The sequence below is a fragment of the Halichoerus grypus genome, chromosome 10 (genome assembly GCF_964656455.1).
Source record: "Halichoerus grypus chromosome 10, mHalGry1.hap1.1, whole genome shotgun sequence".
NCBI lineage: Eukaryota > Metazoa > Chordata > Mammalia > Carnivora > Phocidae > Halichoerus > Halichoerus grypus.
The window spans coordinates 117927373-117948979 of record NC_135721.1 but is presented as its reverse complement, the minus strand read 5'-3'; the positions used below and the strand labels follow the sequence as shown (position 1 = coordinate 117948979).

Genomic DNA, 21607 nt, shown 5'->3' with positions numbered 1-21607 from the left:
TCTGGCTGCTTTCAAGATTTTTTCGTCATTCGTTTTCAGAAATTTAATTATGATGTCATTATAATTGATGTAAATTTCTTTGGGTTTATCCTGTTTGGGGGTCACTGAGCTTCTTGAGTATATAAATTTATATTTCTTGCCAAATTTGGGGGATTTTCAGCCATTATTTCTTTGAGTACTTTTCCAGACCCACCCTTTTTCTCCTTTTCTTCTGGAACTCTTAGATCTTTTGTTATAGTCCTATGGGTCCCTGAGGCTCTTTTCAGTCTATTTTCTTTCAGTTGTTCAGATTAGGTAATTTCTGTTATTCAGTTTTGCAGCTCATAGATTCTTTCCTGTGTCCTCTCCATTCTGCCTTTGAGCTCATCTACTGACCTTTTTATTTATCGAATTTTTCAGTTCTAAAATTTCCATTTTTTTCTTCATATCTCCTGTTTATTTGCTGAGGCTTTCTATTCTTTCATTTGCTTCAAGCAAGTTCATAATTGCTCCTTTTAATCATGGGTGCTTTGGTAACTTGGTCAGATAATTCTCACATCTCTGCCATCTCAGTGTTTGATGTATTGATTGTCTTTTTTCTTTTAGTTTGAGATCTTCCTGGTTCTTGGTATGATGACTGATTTTTGATTGGACATTTTTGCATTATGTTCTGACACTCTGGATCTTATTTAAGCCTTCTGTTTTAGCTGGCTTTCTCTGACACCAAGTGTAGGTAGAAGTCCAGAGTCCTCCTTCAGCCTCCTTTGACACCCAAGGGGAAGGGCTCCTCATTACTTCCCAGTAGAAGTGAGAGTCCCAGCTCCCCACTTGGTATCCACTGCACTACACTAAGGGTGGCCTCATTATCACAGGACAGTAGCAAAAGTCCTAACTGTCCACTAGGCCTCCTCTGACACTACCCCGATGGTGAGGGAAAGGAGTATATATTCTTGATGTACACCCTTCTCTAAGCTAAGAACCACTTTTCTAGAATGTACTGCCTACCAAAAAACTTCTTGTCTAGTAGAAGGTATAGGCACATAGTATTAGTGTAGTACAAAGCACGGTTCCACAAATATTCTGTAGAGGACAGCTGTAAATGAAATGAGCCTAAAGTAATTTCAGGAAGGATTTATGGGAAGTCTCCTTGATTCCCCTCCTCCACCTCTATTTTGTATACTCTTTAGTGTTCTGTTGTATACTCCTTCCTTGCAGGGTTAGACCCTCCAGTTAACTTTGTTTTTTTTTTTAACTTACTTTTTTTTTTTAAAGATTTTATTTATTTATTTGACAGAGAAAGACACAGCGAGAGAGGGAACACAAGCAGGGGGAGTGGGAGAGGGAGAAGCAGGCTTCCCGCCAAGCAGGGAGCCCGATGCGGGGCTCGATCCTAGGACTCTGGTCATGACCTGAGCCGAAGGCAGACGCTTAATGACTGAGCCACCCAGGCACCCTTTCTTTGTCAAGACCTTAGCACAGTGCATGGCACATAGTATGTGCTAAGGAAACATTTGAGGTAGAAAAAAGAACAAGTAGGAAGCTACAAAATTTCAAGTATACTGGAGGTTTAATGTTTATCCAGCTTCTTTTACTCATTTATTAAACAAACAGTGCTTCGTAGACACTGTACCAGATGCTGGGAAAAATCACAAGTAAAGCTGTAACACTAAAAAAGTATACTGTTCGGTTGCAGAGGTGCACAAATAAACCAGCCACTTTATTTTTTTTTTTTTAAGATTTTATTTATTTGTCAGAGAGAGAGAGAGCACAAGCAGGGGGAGTGGGAGAGGGAGAAGCAGGCTTCCCGCTGAGCAGGGAGCCCGATGCGGGGCTCGATCCCAGGACCCTGGGATCATGACCTGAGCCGAAGGCAGACGCTTAACGACTGAGCCACCCAGGCGCCCCTAAACCATTCACTTTAACCCCAGGCAGTCCTCCAGCACACTCTACACACTACTGCCAGATGGATCCTGAGCAAGTACTCCTTTCATCACCTGGTTCTTATTCTTCAGAAGACAGTTTGTGTAGAATGTGTACAGTGTGGGAGTCCCATGCCTGGCTGGTCATCAGACTGACCTTGCAAACTTTTAAAATAGATTCACAAACGTACCTACCATCCCCCCCACCCCAGTATAGATTCTGATTCATTAGCTCTGTTGTGGGACCCAGGAACCTGTGCTTACATTGTTCCCCCTTGATTCTGATAAACAGACTGGGGGGGCCTCTGGTATAGTGGAAAGTGTGCATATAGCCTTTGGAGTGCCACGGGCTTGAGGTGAATTCCAGGTCTGCCGTCGCTTGCTGTGTGACGAGGCATCACTTCACCTCTCTGAGCTTTGTGTTACTCAGCTGGTGGATGAGGAATTTTTATGTACATAAAATATCTAGTATATGCCTGGCATTTAGTGAAGTGTTTTTCAACAAATATTAATTCTCTTCCTTCTGTTCAGAAACCTGTATTGGCATTTTGTATGTCTGAACTCTTGTCTTTGGAATCTAAACCCAGTCTTTTTATCCATATGGTGGTCATTCAAAGTTAGAACTTTTGGAGAAAAGTCTTATGTACCAAGTTTATGTTATGTTGAAGAAATTGAAATTCACGGAAATCACGCAGCCAGGTGTGGAGCGAGGACTTGAATCCAGATAATCACCTCTGGGTTCTTATTCTGTCCCTGTCCTAGAAACAACCTAAAAGTAGCCTAGCCAAAGTCTAGAGCTATGATTGCCCCTTAAGAATGAATCTAACAAGATCCTCCCGTAAAGGATGATGTCAGCTGCCTGTAGGAATGACCCCAAGAGAAGAAGAGGATGGCAGTTTTTACCCAGAATCCAGTTCAGGCATAGCTGATATTAAAGCTCTACCAACGAGAGAACCAGACCTTAGAGTATGGCTGTTGACTCAACAGGCATTTATTGAATACCTGCTGTGTGCCAGAAGCAATAAACAAACCTGTCAATTATCACTCTTCTGGAGCCTATATTCTAGTGAGAGGAGAGAGACAAATAACAGGTAGATAATCTGGTTTGATGGATGGTGCTAAGTGCTATGGAGGAAAACTTTAAAGTCAGGGAGAGGAGATAGGGAGTGCCAGGGTGGGGAAGAGAGAGAATGGATTACAGTTTTAAACAGGAGTGATCAGAGAAGGCTCACTCAGAATTCATGTTTGAGCAAAGCCCTAAAAGCAATGAGAGAGCAAGTCATGAGGAAATATGGTGGAACAGCAAGTGCAAAGGCGTAATGTTGAGAATGTCAGCCCTGGGTGAAGTGTGGCTCACTTGCTGTGATGGCATCTCTATCTTGCCTCTAAATTTATAAGATGCTTTGACTTCTCTTCCTCCTGGCCTTTGCTTGTAACAGCTATTTTACCTTGAGCAGCCTTCCCGTGTAGCCCTAAACATGTATTCCCCGAACTCCAACACAAATCCTCCTCCCTCCATGAACACTGCACTACTGAAGTTTATTCTTTTTCCAAATGTCTTTTGTACTTCTTTCTTTTTTTCTCCCTTGTTCACTTCTTGATTGTATGATATTACCTTGTGATCTACCATCTTACCTTTAAGTGTCTGTAAGGTATATCACCTCATCCTGTGCAGATTGCCCCATTTGTCTTCACCACCTATACGCCGTGGCCTAGGGGTGGTCCCTAGCCCATCCCTGTGACGAGGCAGAGAGAGAAGGGGAGGCCAGGGAGAGGCTGGGGGGGGGACGGGCTCACCCATGTACTGTGATTGCAGATCTCTTCCCTTGCCTCTCCAGTGACTGCTTTCCGTGACCACAGTCTGGGTATACTGAGCTAGGAAAGGTGTAGTTGGCCATCAGCAATCAAGAACTGGTTATTCAGGCTTATGTTTATTCAGTCTCTGTCTGCCACAGTTGAACTCTGGGTGGTTTTCTCTACTCAGCCAGAGAATCCACTCTTTCTGAATGCCTCATCCCAGTGGGCCAGAACGCCCCTGGTGCCATCAGTTACAGAAACATCAAACTTTGCAGCACCACTTTAAATAATCAGGGTTGCATTTTATAGGACTAGAATCTGGGATTCCTAAGTCTCTAAATCTCTAAACAATTCCTTTTGTAATTGACATATTGTCACACAAGTGTGATTTCATGGCCATCCCATAAAGGTATATGATTGCCTTTTATAGTCATGTCAAAGTAGCAATTTGGTATACTTTCTTCCTTACAAAAAGCTGGTTTATATATTTCTGAGTCTATAACCTATTCTTTTGAAGATCTCCAATTGTGGTAAATCTTCATCTATATAATACTCCATTGAGAGAATATACCACAATTTATCCATTCTACTGGAGATGGGCATTCAGGTGCTTTCTGTTCAGGGGCAGTTGTGGATACTGTATTCTTGAACACACCTTTTGGTATATTTACGTATGCATTTCTGTTGGGTATTTATCAAAGTGGAATTACTAGGTCATAGAGCATGCGTATATTTACCTTTAGAATAATAGATCCTGCCAAAGAGTTTTCCAAAGTAGTTGTACCAATTTACAATCCTACCTGCACTGATGAGAGTTCTTGTTGCTTCATTTCCTTGCTAACACCTAGTATTTTCTTTGTCTTTTTTTTTCCTTTTTCTCAGCTCAGCCCTTCTGGTGGGTGTGTAATGATATTTTATTGAGGTTTTAAATTGCATTTTCCTGACTGATGTTGAGTGTCTTTTTTCATATGTTGATTAGCCATTTGGACATCCTCTTTTTTGATATGTCTGCTCAAGGCCTTTTCCATGTTTTTGCTGGGTTGTCTTCTTAATGATTTATGAAAAATCTTATATTATCAATATGAGTGTTTTGTCAGATATATAGCAAACATCTTTCCTCCCTTTATGGGTTGTCCTTTCCCTGTCTTAATGGCATCTTTTGAGGAACAGAAGTTCTTAATTCTAATGTAATCCAATTTATCCTTTTTTTTTTTTTTTATGGTTAGCCCTTTTCTGTATCCTGTTTAAGAAATCTTTGCCTACCCCAAGATCACGAGGATGCTCTTCTCTGTTTTCTTAACATTTTCTTTACATTTCACATTTAAATCCAGTGTCAGATGGAACCAAGACATAGATACTTTTTCCTATGGATAGCCAAATGACACAGCACCTTCTATTAAAAAGACTATTCTTTCCACCAGGTCATTTCAGCTTTACCTTTGTGAGGTATGTGGATCTGTTGCATATGAGGGAGCTATTCTGTTCCATTAGTCTGTCATTCTTTATGCTAATAATGCACGGACTTGACTTATCAGTACCTGTACAGTAAATCTTGAAATCAGATAGTGAAAGAACTTACACTACCACAACTTACCAACCTAATTTCTCTTCTTCAAGATTGTCTTTGCTGAAGTGCCTGGATGGCTCAGGTCACGATCCTGGAATCCCAAGATCGAGCCCCACATCAGGCTCCCTAAACAGCGGGGAGCCTGCTTCTCCCTGTGCCCCTCACCCCACTTGTGCTCTCTCTCTTAAATAAACAAAATCTTAAAAAAAAAAAAAGATTGTCATTGCTATTTGAGGCACTTTGCATTCCCATATCAATTTTAGAGTCATCTTGTTACTTTCTACAAAAGTCCTGTTGGGATTTTGATGACTATACCAATGATTTTCAAAGCCGTTTTTGCTTCCGTGGGGCATTTGACAGTGTCTGGAGAAATTTTTGGTTGCACCTGGGGGAATGCTACTGGCATCTGGGGGACAGAGGCCAAAGATGCTAGCAAATATCTTACAATGCATAGGACAGCCTACCACTAACAAGTAATTATCAAACCCAAAATGTCAAAGGTGCCACTGTTGAGAAAGTCTGGATTAATATAATCATTGTTTCAGTGAGCTTTCTGTCTACCATTTTATTATTTTCTATATGAGCCAGTGGTTTTGCTTCTCTTTTCCTCATTTTTTACCTTTTTTTGGATAATTCAGAAAATATTATCACATTTTTACCGCTGTCTGAACTTAAGTATATATTCTTTTACAGTTCTTTTGGTGCTTACCCTACAAATTTCAAATTATTGTACCACCTCCTGATACTACTAGACTTTTAATACACGTAACTCCTTTTACATCGTCTGCCATGCACCTTTGTGCATCATTGTCTTACATTTTGGTTTTATATCTATACGTAAACTGCAAAAGACATAATTACTGTTTTGTACAGTTAGTATTATTTTATATTGGTATATTCCATTGTTCTTCATTGCCTCCTAAATAGCCATGCTTCTATGTAGGTTCGTTTTTCCCTTTATTTTTTTCCTTTAGTGCAGACCTGATAGCAATGAATTCACTTAGTTTTTATCCAAAAACATCTTTATTTCACATTCAGTTTTGAAAGCTGGCTTCATAGGGTATAAAATGCAAACCTGATAGTTATTTCCTCTTAGCGCTTTAAAGATGTTCTTCTACTTCTACTGTCTTCTGGATTTCATCATTTCTGTGGAGAAGTATCTGTCAGTCTTACTGCTCCGTTACTTTTAAGATTTTTCTTCTTAGTTTCAGTTTATAACAGTTCTACTGTGATATGTCTGTCTTTGTCTTTGTACCGCCAACCTGGGTTTGCTGAGCTTCTTGAATCTGTGGGGTTGATCTCTTTCATGTGTTTGGACATTTCTCAGCCGTTTGTCCCCCAACAGCAGCCTTCTCCCAGAAGCCATGTAGTTTGAGATCTCTAAAAACTGCAGGTTTGTCCCACCTCAACCCCACATAACCACATTTTAAAAGCATTATGGTTTCTCTTTCCTCAGTGACAGCCCTCGGCCTTGGCCACACTGTAATCCTGAGCTCATGTCGAGGGTCGGCAAATGCAGCAAGGGCAATAAAATAAAATAAATAGTAAAATTAAAAAAAAAAAAAAGAAACAGCTATCGACTGTTGACTCACTGAACATTCACCCCTGGCTAGAGTATTCATCCACCTAGTCCTTGTTGCTTCCACAACTACTTATGCTTTAAGGAATTATTTTTGTAATTTATCTGGCTTTTTCTAGTTGTCAGCAAGAGTATTAGCCTGCCAATACCCTACCATATCCAACTTCAAGGTAGAAGGGGCCCGATGTTTTTGAGTGCTTGTCATGTGCCAGATGCCCTTCTAGGTTCAAGGTATAGGATTGCCCAGTCTAAAGTAACTTAAGACAGATGGATACAAAATCATGCAGCTTACGATGTTCCATAGTAGCGGTGTGCACAGTGGTGAATGTGAAACAGGACAAAGGAGGTGAATGTGAAGGAGCACCACCTGCTTGGGAAATTGCAAATTTTGTCATTTTACGTGGCTGTAGTTTCAGGTGGAAGGAGTGAAGCCCTGAGAGCTGAGGTTGCTGAGATAGGCAGGAGCCTGATGGCCAAGGGCCCCGCATGCCATGGTGAATAGGTGGGCTAGGGAGCGCAGTTGAAGAATTTTAAGCAGCAAAGAGTGATCAGGTTTTTGTTTTAGAAAGATTACTTACATGTCATTGTAGAATGTGGATCCAAGAAGGGCAAGCACGCGAGACCAGGGGCCCTCGAGGAAACAATTACAGCCAGTCCAACAATAAATAGATGGTTATCGTCACCAACAGATTTGGAAGATGTTGAAGGGGTAGAATTGATGCAATTTAAGAGAATGGTGGCATTAAGAGGGAGGTGGGAGAAAGAGAGGCTAAGGTTTCTAGCTCAGGTGAAGGCCGTAAATCACCAAGGGGGCACCGACAAGCGAGCAGAGTTCAGTTTGGGATGGATTGTGTGTTCCCACTTCATTGGCTCTATTGCAGTTTGTGTCGTACAGTCTGAGAGCATAGTTCAGGGGGGCCCCAGGTCGTCGTCTTGAAACTCCTGAGATGAATAAGAGAGATGTAGGGCCCCAGGCCATTGTCTTCACTCCAGCTTCAACCAGACCCTCTGATTTATTCTACCTTGTGTGCTGGGCTTCCACTTAAACATTTTATTTGAAATAAGTTTTCCATGCTAAAAGAAGAAAAAACAATTTACTAACACTTTTTCCTTCCTCATTCATCTGCCCATTTTAGGTCTCTGTTTAGAGTTGTTCATTTGAATGGAATCCTTTCTCAAGTATCTTCCTTGGGAGGGTGTGTGGGTAATGCCCTCTCTGAATCCTTGCTCTTGTTCTTGCAGTCTGACTGGTGACTGCTTGCCTGTATATAGGGCTTGGGGGCCACAGTCCTTTCTTTGCAGTCCGTAGATGCTATTCCATTGTCTTCTGGTGTCCCTTGTTGCATATGAGAAAGCCAGAGCCAGTCTTCTAAGTTGTTTGTTTCTTCCTGAAAGCATGTATAATTTTCCTCTGTCTCTTTTAGCATACAGGAATTTTACCAGAGTGTGACTAGGTGTGTGTCTTTCTGTCTTTTCAGTCTCCAGATAAATCTTTCTGCAGCTCAGGGAAATGTTTCAGTTGTTTATTTGCTCTGGCTCCTCCATCTGGTCCTTTCTCTCCTTCCAGAATTCCCAGCTATTTACGTGTTGCTTTTCCAAGTCTCACGAGTTCCGTCTCTTTGTAGTTCTGTTCTGAGTTTTAAAATAGCTCTACTTGATCTTCCAGGCCACTGATTGGATCTCAGTAATTAACCATCTTTTTTAAAAAAATCCCATCAATTGAGCTTTTTCGGTGTGGAAAATCATGTTTTTAAAATTCTAAAAGATATCATTCGCCTTGTGATCAAACTTTTTTATTGCTCTTATTATTTTTCAAATTCTCGTCTGTCTCCCTTAGTGGTTCTGTTAGTCTAAGACTCACCACCTCAGACTGCTGGGTCCCATTAAGTGGCTATCTTCCTTCCCTTCTGTTGTTCCAACTACAGTACCTCAGGCAGGGGACAGCACAGCGGCCTCTGGGTCATTCGTGTGTGAGCCGGTGCCAGTGGGAAGGCAGTAATCCCTGGCCGAGCCTTCTAGCATCAATAGCTTGAGAAAGGGCAGATTTGAGCTTTCTTCCTTTCATAGCTTCTGGGGGTGGTCACAGAGACCAAGAGATATCCCCCCAACAAGCCTCACAGTGACCAATATTGCCCTTCCTTGCAGAAGACCATGGGGCTCTGTGGACCAGACTCTCTCCAGGGTTTTAGAGCCTGATTGTTGCCCTGGAGCGCTCTCCTGACCCAGGAGGAAAATCCGGCACTGACTGTCTCTCTCTGGGCTGAGCAGATCTTGCCCACACTCACCAGGCACCACTTGCCTGCCAGCCCTGTAGTCAGTGGGGCTCTGGAGGGTTCATTGGATTGGGGACAGGAAGGGGCATCATCTGTTCAGAAGCCCCCAGTAAGTTGAGCCCAGAGAGAGAGAGAGATTGGGAGAGACAGACAGACTGACAGACCCCACCAGCCTAGACAATCTCTAACCTCCCTCCAGTGCCAACATTTTACAGTTGTACGCGTTTATGGTCTCCAGCTTCAGCTCAGTCCTCAGTACCCTTGGGCCACACTTTTATGTCTTCCCAGCATGCTCTGCTTCCCCAAAGGGAATATTTGAGACTTTTATTTCTCTCCTCAAGCCCTCTGTTTACCCCACCCTCCCCCTTCTTGTTCACTGTCAGCCTATGACTTTGAATTTCTCCTTACAGAGAAAAGAGACTCTCTGGTATTAAGTTGCTCAGTTCGTTCGCTCACCTATAAACCTGTCTCCTTTCACTGCTTGCCTGCTGTCCATCTTTCCATCCTGCTGGACTCTCTCTTCTCCCATGATTTCTGTGATGGTGTGCGCTCCTGGTTTTCCCCTTTCTCTGGCTACTCCCTTCTGTTTTGTTCCGCTCTCCATCTCACCCAGCTCTGACTCTTCTTCCATATCACTGGCTGCCAGGGGGTGTTCTCGGTGCATAAAGTTGATCCTATAACTTCCGCTTAAAACCTCTCCATGACAGGAACAGGTGATAGAAGTCAAAATAGAGGTTACCACTGGGCAGGGGAAGCAGGAATCAACTGTAAAATGACTTGAGGGAGCTGGAAATATTCTTTGTCTTGTTTTGGGTGGTGGTTATATAGATCTCTACATCACAAAAACCCACTGAGCTGTACATTAAGACTAGTGTATTTTACTCTATAAATGTTATACGTCAACTTGAAAAAGATAAAACTGGGGCGCCTGCGTGGCTCAGTCAGTTAAACGTCTGCCTTCAGCTCAGGTCATGATCCCAGGGTTCTGGGATCGAGTCCGGAGTTGGGCTCCCTGCTCAGTGGGGGGCCTGCTTCTCCCTCTGCCTCTGCCCCTCCCCCCACTCTTGCATGTGCATGCACTCTCTCTCTCTCTCTCTCATAAATAAATAAAATCTTAAAAGAAAAAGAAAAAGGCAAAACCTTCAGTGGCTCTCCATTACTACCACAGGTTAAGATCCAAACTCGTTAGCATAGCCCACAGATTCCTGTTATTCCTCCCTCAAGTCTGGCTCAAGCATCTTCCTCCTGTGAAACCTAGCCTGGCTTTCCCAGGCTTCTGATGCATGGGTCTCCCACACTCACTCAGGACCGTGAGCACAGGCCCGTCCCCATTCTTAGCAGCCTGTGTTGGAACTGTCCGGCTGCTTCCCTCACTAGACCGGGGCCCCCTCAGAAGAGCAGCCACCTCTCTTCAGTTCCGTTGCTCCCCTAGCACCTTGTGCAGTGACTGACACATAGGCCCCCACTAAATGTCTGTTGATTGAATGACTGCAGGTCCACTTTGAATTTGCTTTGAGCCTTGACCTTTACTGAAAAGTGTTCTTCCTCCAGCCTGCAGGATGCTTCCTCAGTGAGAAGGCTACTGCACAATGGCAGTGTTCGATACTCCTGAGGAGGCCTTCGGTGCCTTACGCCCGGTCTGTGTTCAGCTCACAAAGACCCAGACGGTGGAGACCGTGGAGCACCTGCAGGCGAGGTTACAAGCTGTGAGTGACTCCGCCCTTCAGGAGCTTCAGCAGTACATCCTCTTCCCTTTGCGATTTACGCTGAAGACGCCGGGTCCCAAGAGAGAGCGCTTGATCCAGAGCGTGGTGGAATGCCTCACGTTTGTCCTCTCTTCAACATGTGTGAAGGAACAAGAACTTCTCCAGGAGCTCTTTTCGGAACTCTCTGCCTGTCTGTATTCGCCCAACTCCCAAAAACCCGCAGCTGTGTCCGAGGAGTTGAAATTGGCTGTGATCCGTGGCCTCAGCACGTTAATGCACTCGGCTTATGGGGACATCATCCTGGCTTTTTATGAGCCCTCCATCCTGCCTCGTTTAGGATTTGCTGTATCTTTACTGTTGGACCTAGCAGAACAGGAGAAATCAAAGCAAATTAAAATTGCTGCCTTAAAATGTTTACAGGTTCTACTCTTACAGTGTGACTGTCAGGACCATCCGAGGTCCTTGGGTGAGCTTGAGCAGAAGCAGCTGGGGGATTTGTTTGCTTCTTTTTTACCTGGAATCTCAATGGCACTGACCAGGGTGATCACAGGAGACTTTAAACAAGGGCACAGCATTGTCGTGTCTTCCCTAAAGATCTTTTACGAGACAGTGAGTTTCATTATGGCTGATGAGCAGCTCGAAAGGATCTCAGAGGTCCAACCAAAGCCTGCAGTGGAGCATAGAGTCGCAGAGCTGATGGTTCACAGGGAAGCCAAGTGGGTAAAAAACACCAGTGACAAACTGACTCTCCTTCTTAAAAAGATCATTGAGTGTGTCTCAGTCCACCCACACTGGAAGGTCAGGCTGGCACTGATAGAACTCATCGAGGCCCTTCTTTTGAAGTGCGGTCAGTCCCTGGTTGGATCGGCTGGACCCCTTCTGAAGGCTTTGGTGGGTCTAGTAAATGATGAGAGTCCTGAGGTCCAAGCCCAGTGCAATAAAGTTCTGAGACATTTTGCAGATCAGAAGGTAGTGGTTGGCAACAGAGCCTTTGCTGACATCTTGGCAGAAAACCTGCATTCCCTCGCCACGTCTCTTCCCCGCTTCATGACCTCCCAGGACGATCAGGGCAAATTCTCTACTCTCTCCCTGTTACTCGGTTATCTGAAACTCTTGGGCCCCAAAGTGAACTTTGTCCTCCACTCTGTGGCCCATCTTCAGCGCCTTTCCAAAGCGCTCATCCAAGTGCTAGAATTGGATGTGACTGACGTCAAAGTCGTCGAAGAGCGGCGCTGGAATTCTGGTCACCTGAGCGCTTCTCCGGAGACTGCGGCTCCGCAGCCGTGGAGCCCAATGCAGAGGAGATATTTCCGCTTCTTCGCCGATGAGAGGCTTTTCCTGCTCTTGCAGCAGGTGTGTCAGCTTCTCGGTGTTTATGGGGACCTCTATTTGCTCGTAGATCACTTTATGGAGCTGTACCACGAATCTGTGGTTTACCGGAAGCAAGCCGCCATGATCCTGAATGAGCTGGTTGTGGGGGCTGCTGGGCTGGAGGTGGAGAATCTTCATGAAAACCATATTAAGACAAGCCCCGAGGACCTGAGGGAGATCGTGACATCTATACTGGAAGAATACACAAGCCAAGAAAACTGGTATTTGATCACTTGTATCGAATCTGAAGAAGTGGAAGAGGAGCTAACAATGAAGCGGTCAGGCCTCCAGGCCATCACACGTGGTGCGCACACCTGCCAAGTTACATCTTTTTCAGCCTTCTCAAAGCCAAGTCCCACTATCTGCTCCATGAACAGCAACATCTGGCAAATATGCATCCAGTTGGAAGGGATTGGCCGCTTTGCGTACGCACTAGGAAAAGACTTTCGTTTGCTCTTGATGTCAGCCCTCTATCCAGTACTGGAGAAGGCTGGGGACCAAACCCTGCTCATTAGTCAGGCAGCTACCAGCGCCATGATGGACATTTGCCACGCTTGTGGCTACGACTCTGTGCAGCACCTGATCAATCAAAATTCGGACTATTTGGTGAATGGGATCTCTCTAAATCTGCGTCATCTGTCTCTGCACCCCCATACCCCAAAGGTCTTGGAAGTCATGCTGTGGAACTCGGACGCTAGCCTGCTTCCTTTGGTGGCAGATGTGGTTCAGGATGTCTTGGCCACTCTGGATCAATTTTATGATAAGAGAGCGACTTCCTTTGTCGGTGTCCTGCATGCCCTGCTGGCAGCATTAGGTACATTCAGAGCCCTTTTTAATGCTAATTTCGGGGAAGGCCTAGTATCCTTGTTTGCCTGATCTTATCTTTTGTTTGTGTGTGGTTATGCTATGGAGGACATTATTTGAATAGTTGTTGGTCCAGTCCTACATGTTACGCCAGGGTTCCACTGCTTTTTATATATATATATACACATAGATATATATAAAATATGTGTGTATATATTATATATATATTATAGATGTTATTAATATATATGTTAATATATAGTAATGTGTAATGTATTTTAATATATACATATATATACTTTTAATAACACACATGTATATACACACATACACACTCTTAATAACCTCTATCATATATTGAGCTCCTGCTCTGTGTCAGGGACATAAACCCTGCAGACTAAATGTAAACATCATTTTTATTTTACAGAAAAGAAGAACTAAGGCTCAGTGAGACTGACTTAGCCAGGGTCACACAGGCAATAAAGAGTAAAGTCAGGATTTATGACAGTTTTGTTCTTTTCAGTAAACCAAACTGTTTCTGACAGTACGTGGGGTTAGCAGTATCTGTGCTAATGGAGAACAGGAATAACAGGAATTACTCAGTCCACAGATGCGCTGGAGCATTACTGTCCACTAGAACTTTCTGTGATGATGGAAATATTCTATATATGTTCTGTCCATTACAGTAGCCGCTAGGTACATGTGGCTAGTGTCGCTGAGGCACTGAATTCTTTATTGTAACTTAAATAGCCACATGTGACTACCATACTGGACCGAGGTCTAGAAACTTTCTTTTAACCTTTGAATTGTATGAGGTGGTTTGAGTTTCTCTCCTTCCTTTTGATCCTGTTGGGTATCTATTGGAGGTGTTAATAACCATTAAAATGGCAAAGTTTTGGACAATAAGAAAAAGAATCTCTCAATTAGATAGTCTTTGAATGAAAAAATAACGAGCTGTATACTTGAGTCCCTTTTATCCAAAGACCATATCTCTAGTATTTATCTCAGCCCAATAGCCTCCATGGTAGGTGAAAATGTCACTGACCTCATTTTGTCAGCCCAGAAATCCAGGATTTCTTACATGTAAGAAAGCTTGCCACAGCAAGGAGGGTGGCTGGAACAGAGACCCTCGTCTGCCCTGTACCTGATACCATTTCCAGTGTTCATTCATCCATTCATGAACATTCGCGTGCCATCTAAATGTTTTTTTATTCATTCATTTAATAAAGAGTAGCTGCCATGTGTCAGACACTGTGCTTAGTAATCAGGATATAGCAGTGAGCAAGATGAATAAACTCATGCAACTTTCTTGCTCCTGCAAAGGAGATGACAAGTAAATCATTAAACAAGTTCATTTTAGAGTCTAATAAGCACTCTGAAGAAAATAGACAACCTGATGCAAGAGAGGAACAGGGTAAGATACTTTAAGTAGAGTGATCAGGGAGGGCTTCTCTGAGGAAGCAACACTAGAGCTGAGACCTGAAGACTGAGAAGGGCCCCTCGGTATGTGTGGAGCTGTCCTATCCTTCTTATGGTTTTTTAAGAACCTTCGGGCAAAAGAAACAGGTGCAGAGCCTGGGAGAGAGGCCATTGTGGAGAGAGTAGTATGAGATAAAGCTGGTAGGTGAGGCGAGGATAAACCCCGCATGGTCTTGTAGACCAACGGAGGGAGTTTGGATTTTATTTTGCAACCACTCGGAAGTCTGTGGACTGGACTAGTTGCTGGGATGTCAGCAGTGACCAAGAAGGACTGGACCCCTGCCCTCGCAGCAGCACTGCTGAGCCTGGCTCATGGCTTCCATGGTCTGAAGCTAGCCCAGACTTCCACCTTTAGTGCTTTGGGGAACTAGACTACATTGTCAGTTTGAGATTTTAAAACTATATTGAGAAAAGGCCTATTAAATATATCCTCTCAGGAGATACCTCAGTTGGGGCCTTGGAAAATGAATTGTCTTGGGTTGCTGATGTTTTTGGTCACCTTGAAAGGAGAAACCCTGTGTAGCTAGCGCTTTATCTTTTTTTTTTTTTATATTTTTTTATATTTATTTTTTTTTAATTGAAGCGGAAGAGGAAGGGTCTCCACTGTAGAGAGAAAAACAAGGATGATTAACATTGACTTGAGGGCATCCTACGGAAAGAAGCAAAATGGGGGATGGCTTTCCTGAAAGTGTTGAAATCACCCCAAACATATTTGCATTTGAAATGGTGAGCCACACTGAAGTAGAGTTGGTCAGTCGTTCACGAATCAGAGCAGCACTGCGTGCTGCCATTTGTTTGTCTTTGAGATGTCTAACTGATGGCCACTCTCTCATTTTTTATTTTATTTTGAGAGAGAGAGAGAGAAGGGGGGAGGGGCAGAGGGAGAGGGCAGACTCCCCACAGATGTTCGATCTCACGATCCTGAGATCTTGACCTCACTGATGGCCACTCTTTTAAGATGGGAATGGAACTGTGGTCTCAGAGAACCTCTAAAAAGTCTTCAAAGGACCCAGCACATGTTTTAGAAAATGGAGTTACCATAAATACCAGTGTTCCACAGCCATTGGCTGAAAAGCATTAGGTGCCACAGTGAGGGCAAGCACTATCAGTTCAGTTACTGCTGAGCACCGCCTACCAGTTGGCCGATGACTCATAGCAACAAGAGTAGGGTAGCTTTAAAAGTAAGAGAGTCCATGCCATGCACCTTAGCACTGAGAGGCTGTACCACATCCATACGTGGAGGGCTGCCACCTCGTTTTCATGGCTGCGTAGGATTCTGTTGTGTGGCTGCACACAATTTACTTAAATGGTCCTTTCTTGGTGGAGATTTTGGTTGTTTCCATTCTTTTGCCACCACCACAAAAAAAAAAATTGCTGCAATGAGTATCTTTATAGGTCATTTTGAACATGTCTGAGTATATCAATAGGGTAAATTCCTAGGGAGGAGTATTGGCTTCGAGGACAGTACATTTAATCTGGGGGTTTTTTATTTGTGTTTTTTTTTTTGTTTTTTTGGTTTTTTTTAAGTAATCTCTATACCCAATGTGGGGCTCAAACTCACAACCCCAAGATCAAGAGTCACATGTTCCACTGAGTGAGCCAGCCAGGCACCCCACATTTAAGTTTTGGATGGAGAGTTTCAAACTGCTCTCCAAAGAGGTTGCACCAATTTAAACTCCTGTCAGCGGTGTAGCAGAGTGCTGATGTTGCCACCCCCTCATCTCCACCATATTCCCGAGCTTTTTGCTAATCCTTGCTTATCCAATAGGAGAAAAATAGCACCTTGTTATAGTTTAATTTACATTAAGAGTGAGGCTGAGCTTCTTTTCATGTTTAAAAGCCATTTTTGTAAGCAAGGACTTTAGTGTCTGGTACTAGCCTAAATGTAGAAATGTAGAAATCACATATCTTCTTTGAGCATTGTAAATGCTAAGTCCTGATTTTAACTCGTTGGGAATGCAATCCCTTGGAGTATACTAGGGCCTGACTTATGTGTGGGGACAGGGCATTGAGGAAATGGCATAATTGATCCCCTACATGTAGAACCTCTAGGTTCTGGAATGAAGACTGTCACCCAGAGAGCATTTGCTCTCTGCGGTTCCCATTGGCCTGGCCCTGGCATCTCCCATCTGCTGTTGCTCCAGCTCTGCGCACGTGCTCCTTGATAGAAAGGAGATTAGCAGGTGCAAAAGGTTATCAGAGGCATTTTTCCTGCTGTCTGTAAAAGGATGAAAATTCACACTGGGGTTTTCTGGGATTTTTTTTATTGTTGTTTCTTTAGTGTTAAGAGCCTTTTTTGAAATGAAGCCCTAGGGGAAACCCAGTATACAAAAATAGCTGAAATCAGAGCTGCTGGGTTAGAGAGGAGTTAGATGCCCTGGGCCCACTCCTTTAGCATGCTGTCTCTTGGGGCCCTCCCTGTTGTGGCCCCGAGACATTCCTGCAGAACCGTTAGGGTTCCTCAAGGCACAGTTTGAAAGCCACTGGTTCAGTGATGTTTAAGGCTTATTCTGTGGTGACACATCAGAAATACTGGAGCATCCCGAAGAAGGAAAAGCTTTGGAGAGAATATGTCAGCCTTTTCTATCAGAAATACAGATGTGAGGGTCTGTGTCCATTCCAAGACTCTATAGAGCCTGTCTTCTTCTAATGAAGAGTGCATCCTGTACTCAGAATTTTGTCACTTGTATGTATTCTCTTGCATATTTTCTCATTCAGCATATATTTGAGCACCCACTCCATGCTGGGCTTGTTGGATTCCAGTGGCGATCAGTGGAGCAGAGTCTAGTGGGAGATTCAGACACTAAACAGTACACTCAAGATAAATGTAATTATAAATCATGATGAGTTGATATGAAAGGAAAGAAGACAGTACTATATAAGAAAGCCTATAGGGACCCGAATTGGATTGGGAAGTCAAGGGATGGCTTTACCAGGCAAGTTCTATGTGTACTGAGACACGAAAGGTGAATTGGAATTAGCCAGATGTGATGTCATGAGGAAGGTACTCCAGACAACAAGAACAGCATATGCAAAACATTCTGGGGTCGGAAAACACCTGCCACATTGAAGGAATGGGAAGATGCTCAGTTCACGGGCAACTGGGAGGAGATGGAAGATGAGGTTGGAGAGACGGAGGGACCAAATTGTGTGGGGCCACGCAGGCCATGGCAAAGAGCTTATTCTGCCTCTAGAGTACTAATGCCTATTGTCAATGACCGTGGTGATCATTATAACACTTTATTTTCAGCCCAGTGGTTCCCAGACACAAGTGATCTCGGGCAACCCCAAGAGCAGAGTGCAGGGGAGGAGGGAAGTCATTTGAGCCAAAGACGAGCAGCTCCTGAGAAAGGACTTGAGAATACCACCACAGCAGAAGACATTGAACAATTTTTGCTGAACTACCTAAAAGAAAAGGATGTGGCAGATGGAAATGTCTCAGATTTTGATAATGAAGAAGGTAACTATTTATTTTGGCTTAGCAGTTTTTTCTTTTTGAAGCAGATTATTGTGAGAATGAGATCTCATTACAGAAAGTTTGGAAATCAGAAAAGTCAGTCATAACCCTACCATGCTCAACAGAAGCATCTTCATTTTTTTGTGCCATCTTATCCCATTCTTTTCTGTTGCAGACCTATTTATATATGGTCACAGCCACAGTTTAAATGCATTATACCCTTTTTGCACTTAGTTATATAATCAGCAACTCTCCACGTTGCTATAGAGTTTTCATAATTAATGTTTTAATAGCTGCTACTAAGTATCCATTCCCCCGTGGGACGTTCGGGTTGCTTCTAGCTTTTCACTCTAATAAACAGTGTGGCAGTGGATGATTCTGTGCACGTGACCTTTTCCCTTTTTTTTTGCATATTTCTTTAATAAATCCCAGAAGTGGGATTTCTGGGTCAAGGATATGAACATTATTTTATGCTTGCCAAATTGCCTTTCAGAAAGGTTGTGTCAATTTATACCTTCCCTTCAGCAGCGCGGGATTAACACTGGTTGTACCACAACCTTGCCAACATTGGCCATTTACGAGTTTCACTTCTTGCTAAATTAATAGGTGAAAAATGGTTCTTGATATTTGACTTTGCATTTCTTTGATTACAGGCCAGGTCGGACATTTTCCTATATGTTCCTTTCCTGACAATTTTTTTCTTGTTCCCATTGTCTGTTCATATGCTTTGTCCATTTATTTATTGGTGGGAGGAGATTTCAATGTTTTTCTTACCTATTTATATGATAAAGGAGAAGGGAGTTCAGGCTGGTTGAAGCTCTGGCCTGTTGTTTTATTCACAAGCTCAATCTGGAGCTTCAGGTCACGGAACGATTAATAAATTGTTAGAATCTCCTCTGCAAATATAAAATGCCAAGTCATAATGAGCTTGGTGGTCTCAGAACTATCCTAAATCGAACCGAGTCCCAAATTAGTTTGTTAGGTTGGAATTGAGCAGGATTCTTTTTCTTTTTTGGTGGTCTCCACTCCAAGATTCCAGTGAAGTGAAACCAGTACTTCCAGGATAACAGGAAATAGTGGTTCGATGCAACTAACTACCGCCGGTTCCTGCGGTGTGTCAGGGAATTATCACAGAGCCCGGGTAATGATTTATGCGGAACGGAGTCGTTGCCCTCCCCGAGGACAGTCTGATCAGAAGTCTGTTATCAGGCCTTTTCTTCTCAGTTTTATTTCTTAAGCCAACCCAATCTTTCTTTTCCTGACCTGCATCCCACACCAAAACCCGGAAACCCAGAGGGAGGGGAGGCATCATGGTCCCTCGTAATCCGGATTTGCCATTCTTGTTTGAAATTCTAGCATTGTCTGTGAATCCATTCTTTCACGATTAGGATCTTCTGGTTCTAGCTGATGTTGGCTAGGAGCAGACTGAATGAATCAACCTTTCTCCCAGTAATGGAAGAATCCACATCCCTCAAATAACATTGTGCAATAGGTGAATTTCAAACAACAAATCCTCTGGGAAGAAAAGCACAGCCTTCTCATTCTTATAATTATCATTCATCAAGTACACACCACACACTTGGCATTATAAAGAATGTTTGGCTTGATGTTGGTTTGACATGTGTTTTTTGTTTTAGCCACGATGAAAGCACCTCATGTATCTGAGGTCCCTTTCTCCAAGAAATCCAAGCATTCTACAAATGCATTTTCATTTATCTTTTCAGCATCTGGTAGAGACAGGTGTGGCCTCTGCTATAAGATTCTGTTTTTTTCCAGCAGAGGAAACAGAAATAGGAAAAAGTGAAGCGAACAACGTTCAGCTCAGTGGAAATGAGCATAGCTAGTAATGGTGGCTTGGTGAGGGGGGGATGGTACGGAACTGGGCGCTGTAAGTACATAGAGGAAAATTTTTCAGGGTAGGGATTTTGGCCTGGGTTTCATGCAACTCTCAGGTCTTTTTGTTGTTGTTTTAATTTACAAATTTATGCCTATCATGTGCAACACAGCACTCTAGGCAGTGAAAGAATGCTAATAGCTGGTGACATTCATCTTATTTGACTCTCAACAAGCAAATGAGGTGTGTGTGCTTTATACCTTTTTTCCAAATGAAGTAATGTAGGATGAGAGGGTTGCTAATAGGTCTGCAGGCAGGACTTGAACTGACCTCCTTTGACCAAACCCATCCCTGTGTATTGCGCCAAGCTGCCCCACTGGTATCTCATGCAGACATCCTTAAGGCCTGATCTTGGCCATCAAAAGATCTCACAGGCTGGTGGAGGAGACACATGAGCCTTTTAGTCAAAGAATGAACCAAGAAGAGAGAAAGGGTAAAGGTCAGAGCAGAGGCCAGCCAGGGAGCTGCCCAGCCTCAGGGCTCCAAATTAGAATGTTGCCCTCTTACGTTTTTATTTGAAATATTTATTAATGGAAATTTAGAAAAGACCGAAGGTATAGGAAAAAAATCAAAATCCCATATGATCTCATGACCCCATCTCTGTTAGTATTTCGTTGTCCTTCCTGCTATGCAAAAAATATACATAATAGTGCTCCCACTGTGTATGCAATTTTATTATGTACTGCTTTTCTCCTTTTAACACAATATTCTTTCATAAACATTTTCCCTTGTTAAAGCCCTCAGTAAACACAAATTTGGGGGCCCTCATGATATGTCATAATTATTTCCCCTTGAGTGGCCATAGTGGCCATGGAGGGGTTCTCCCCCCCACCACACCCCCCAGTTTTTAGCTGTTATAGTTAATGCTCTGGTGAATATCTTGACTCATAGCTTGACCCAAATTTTATATGGTTTCCTTAGAATCAGTTCCTAGACATTTTCCCTTGTAAATGCTATTCCTGCGTCTGAGGTTGGGAGATCACATCAAAGTGGGGCATCTCTCATAAAACACTGTCCCCAGTTATGCTTTTTTTCCAGAGGAGCAGTCAGACCCTCCGAAGGTAGACGACAGTGACACTGGTCCCGATGTGGAGCCGCCGCTGCCAGTGCAGATCCAGATAGCCACAGATGTGATGGAGCGCTGTATCCACTTGTCGTCAGATAAAGATCTGAAAATCCGCTTGAAGGTCAGTGTGCAGCCCCTTCCCTGCACTTGCATGGCAGCAGGACTCCGGGTCGCTCTGGCTGGCAGCGCCTGCACGGATGAGCAAGAGGCTGCCCTTATCTCCTGGTCCATGTGGGGTGGCCAAGAGAAAGCATCGGGAAGAAGTTATCTGTGGGATGACAGCCTTACGTCCTTCTGTATCAGCTCAGATGCCAAAAGGGAGCCAATTCCCCTTTGTGGACTTAAAAAACCACAAAGTTTTGGACATCCATTGACTCTCCAAGGGAAAGAAAGTCCTATGCTTTGGACAGGATATCGTTTCCTGAAGTGACTTAATGTGGGAGGCAGGTTTTAATCCTTGCAAGCCGTCATTCTTCCAAGACTGACTCTGGCCCCCATCGCTCTTTCTCTTTCCATGTTCATCCCCAGAAAAACACCCACAGTTCTTAATTGTACTTACTCATTTGCTGGCAGTTTCCCGAGAGCATCCCCGTCAGCAAGGACTTAAACTGTGTGATAGTGAAACTGGGCAGCAGGGCGGCCGGGCGTGGGGACAGGGCTTTCAGCATCACCTGGGAGAAGCTCTCACAGGGAGGGGCCTGGTCCTTCCCACTCCC

At 43.6% G+C, this 21607-nt stretch overlaps 1 protein-coding gene across 4 annotated transcripts in view; it reads left to right on the top strand.

Annotated features, from left to right (window-relative positions):
* TTI1 (TELO2 interacting protein 1) overlaps nt 1–21607 on the top strand; it is a 44477-nt gene that overhangs the window by 5445 nt on the left and 17425 nt on the right. For 3 of the 4 annotated variants that reach the window (XR_004920246.2, XM_036101566.2, XM_036101568.2), the window contains exons 2-4: nt 10673–13005; nt 17725–17934; nt 20864–21012. Coding sequence is in view for 3 of the 4 variants with exons in the window: in XM_036101566.2 (XP_035957459.2) it covers nt 10704–13005; nt 17725–17934; nt 20864–21012 (2661 nt within the window). In the remaining variant the exon portion in view is untranslated. Of the gene's footprint in view, nt 1–10665; nt 13006–17724; nt 17935–20863; nt 21013–21607 lie in introns of all 4 variants that reach the window. The other variant, XM_036101567.2, reaches the window with a different exon arrangement.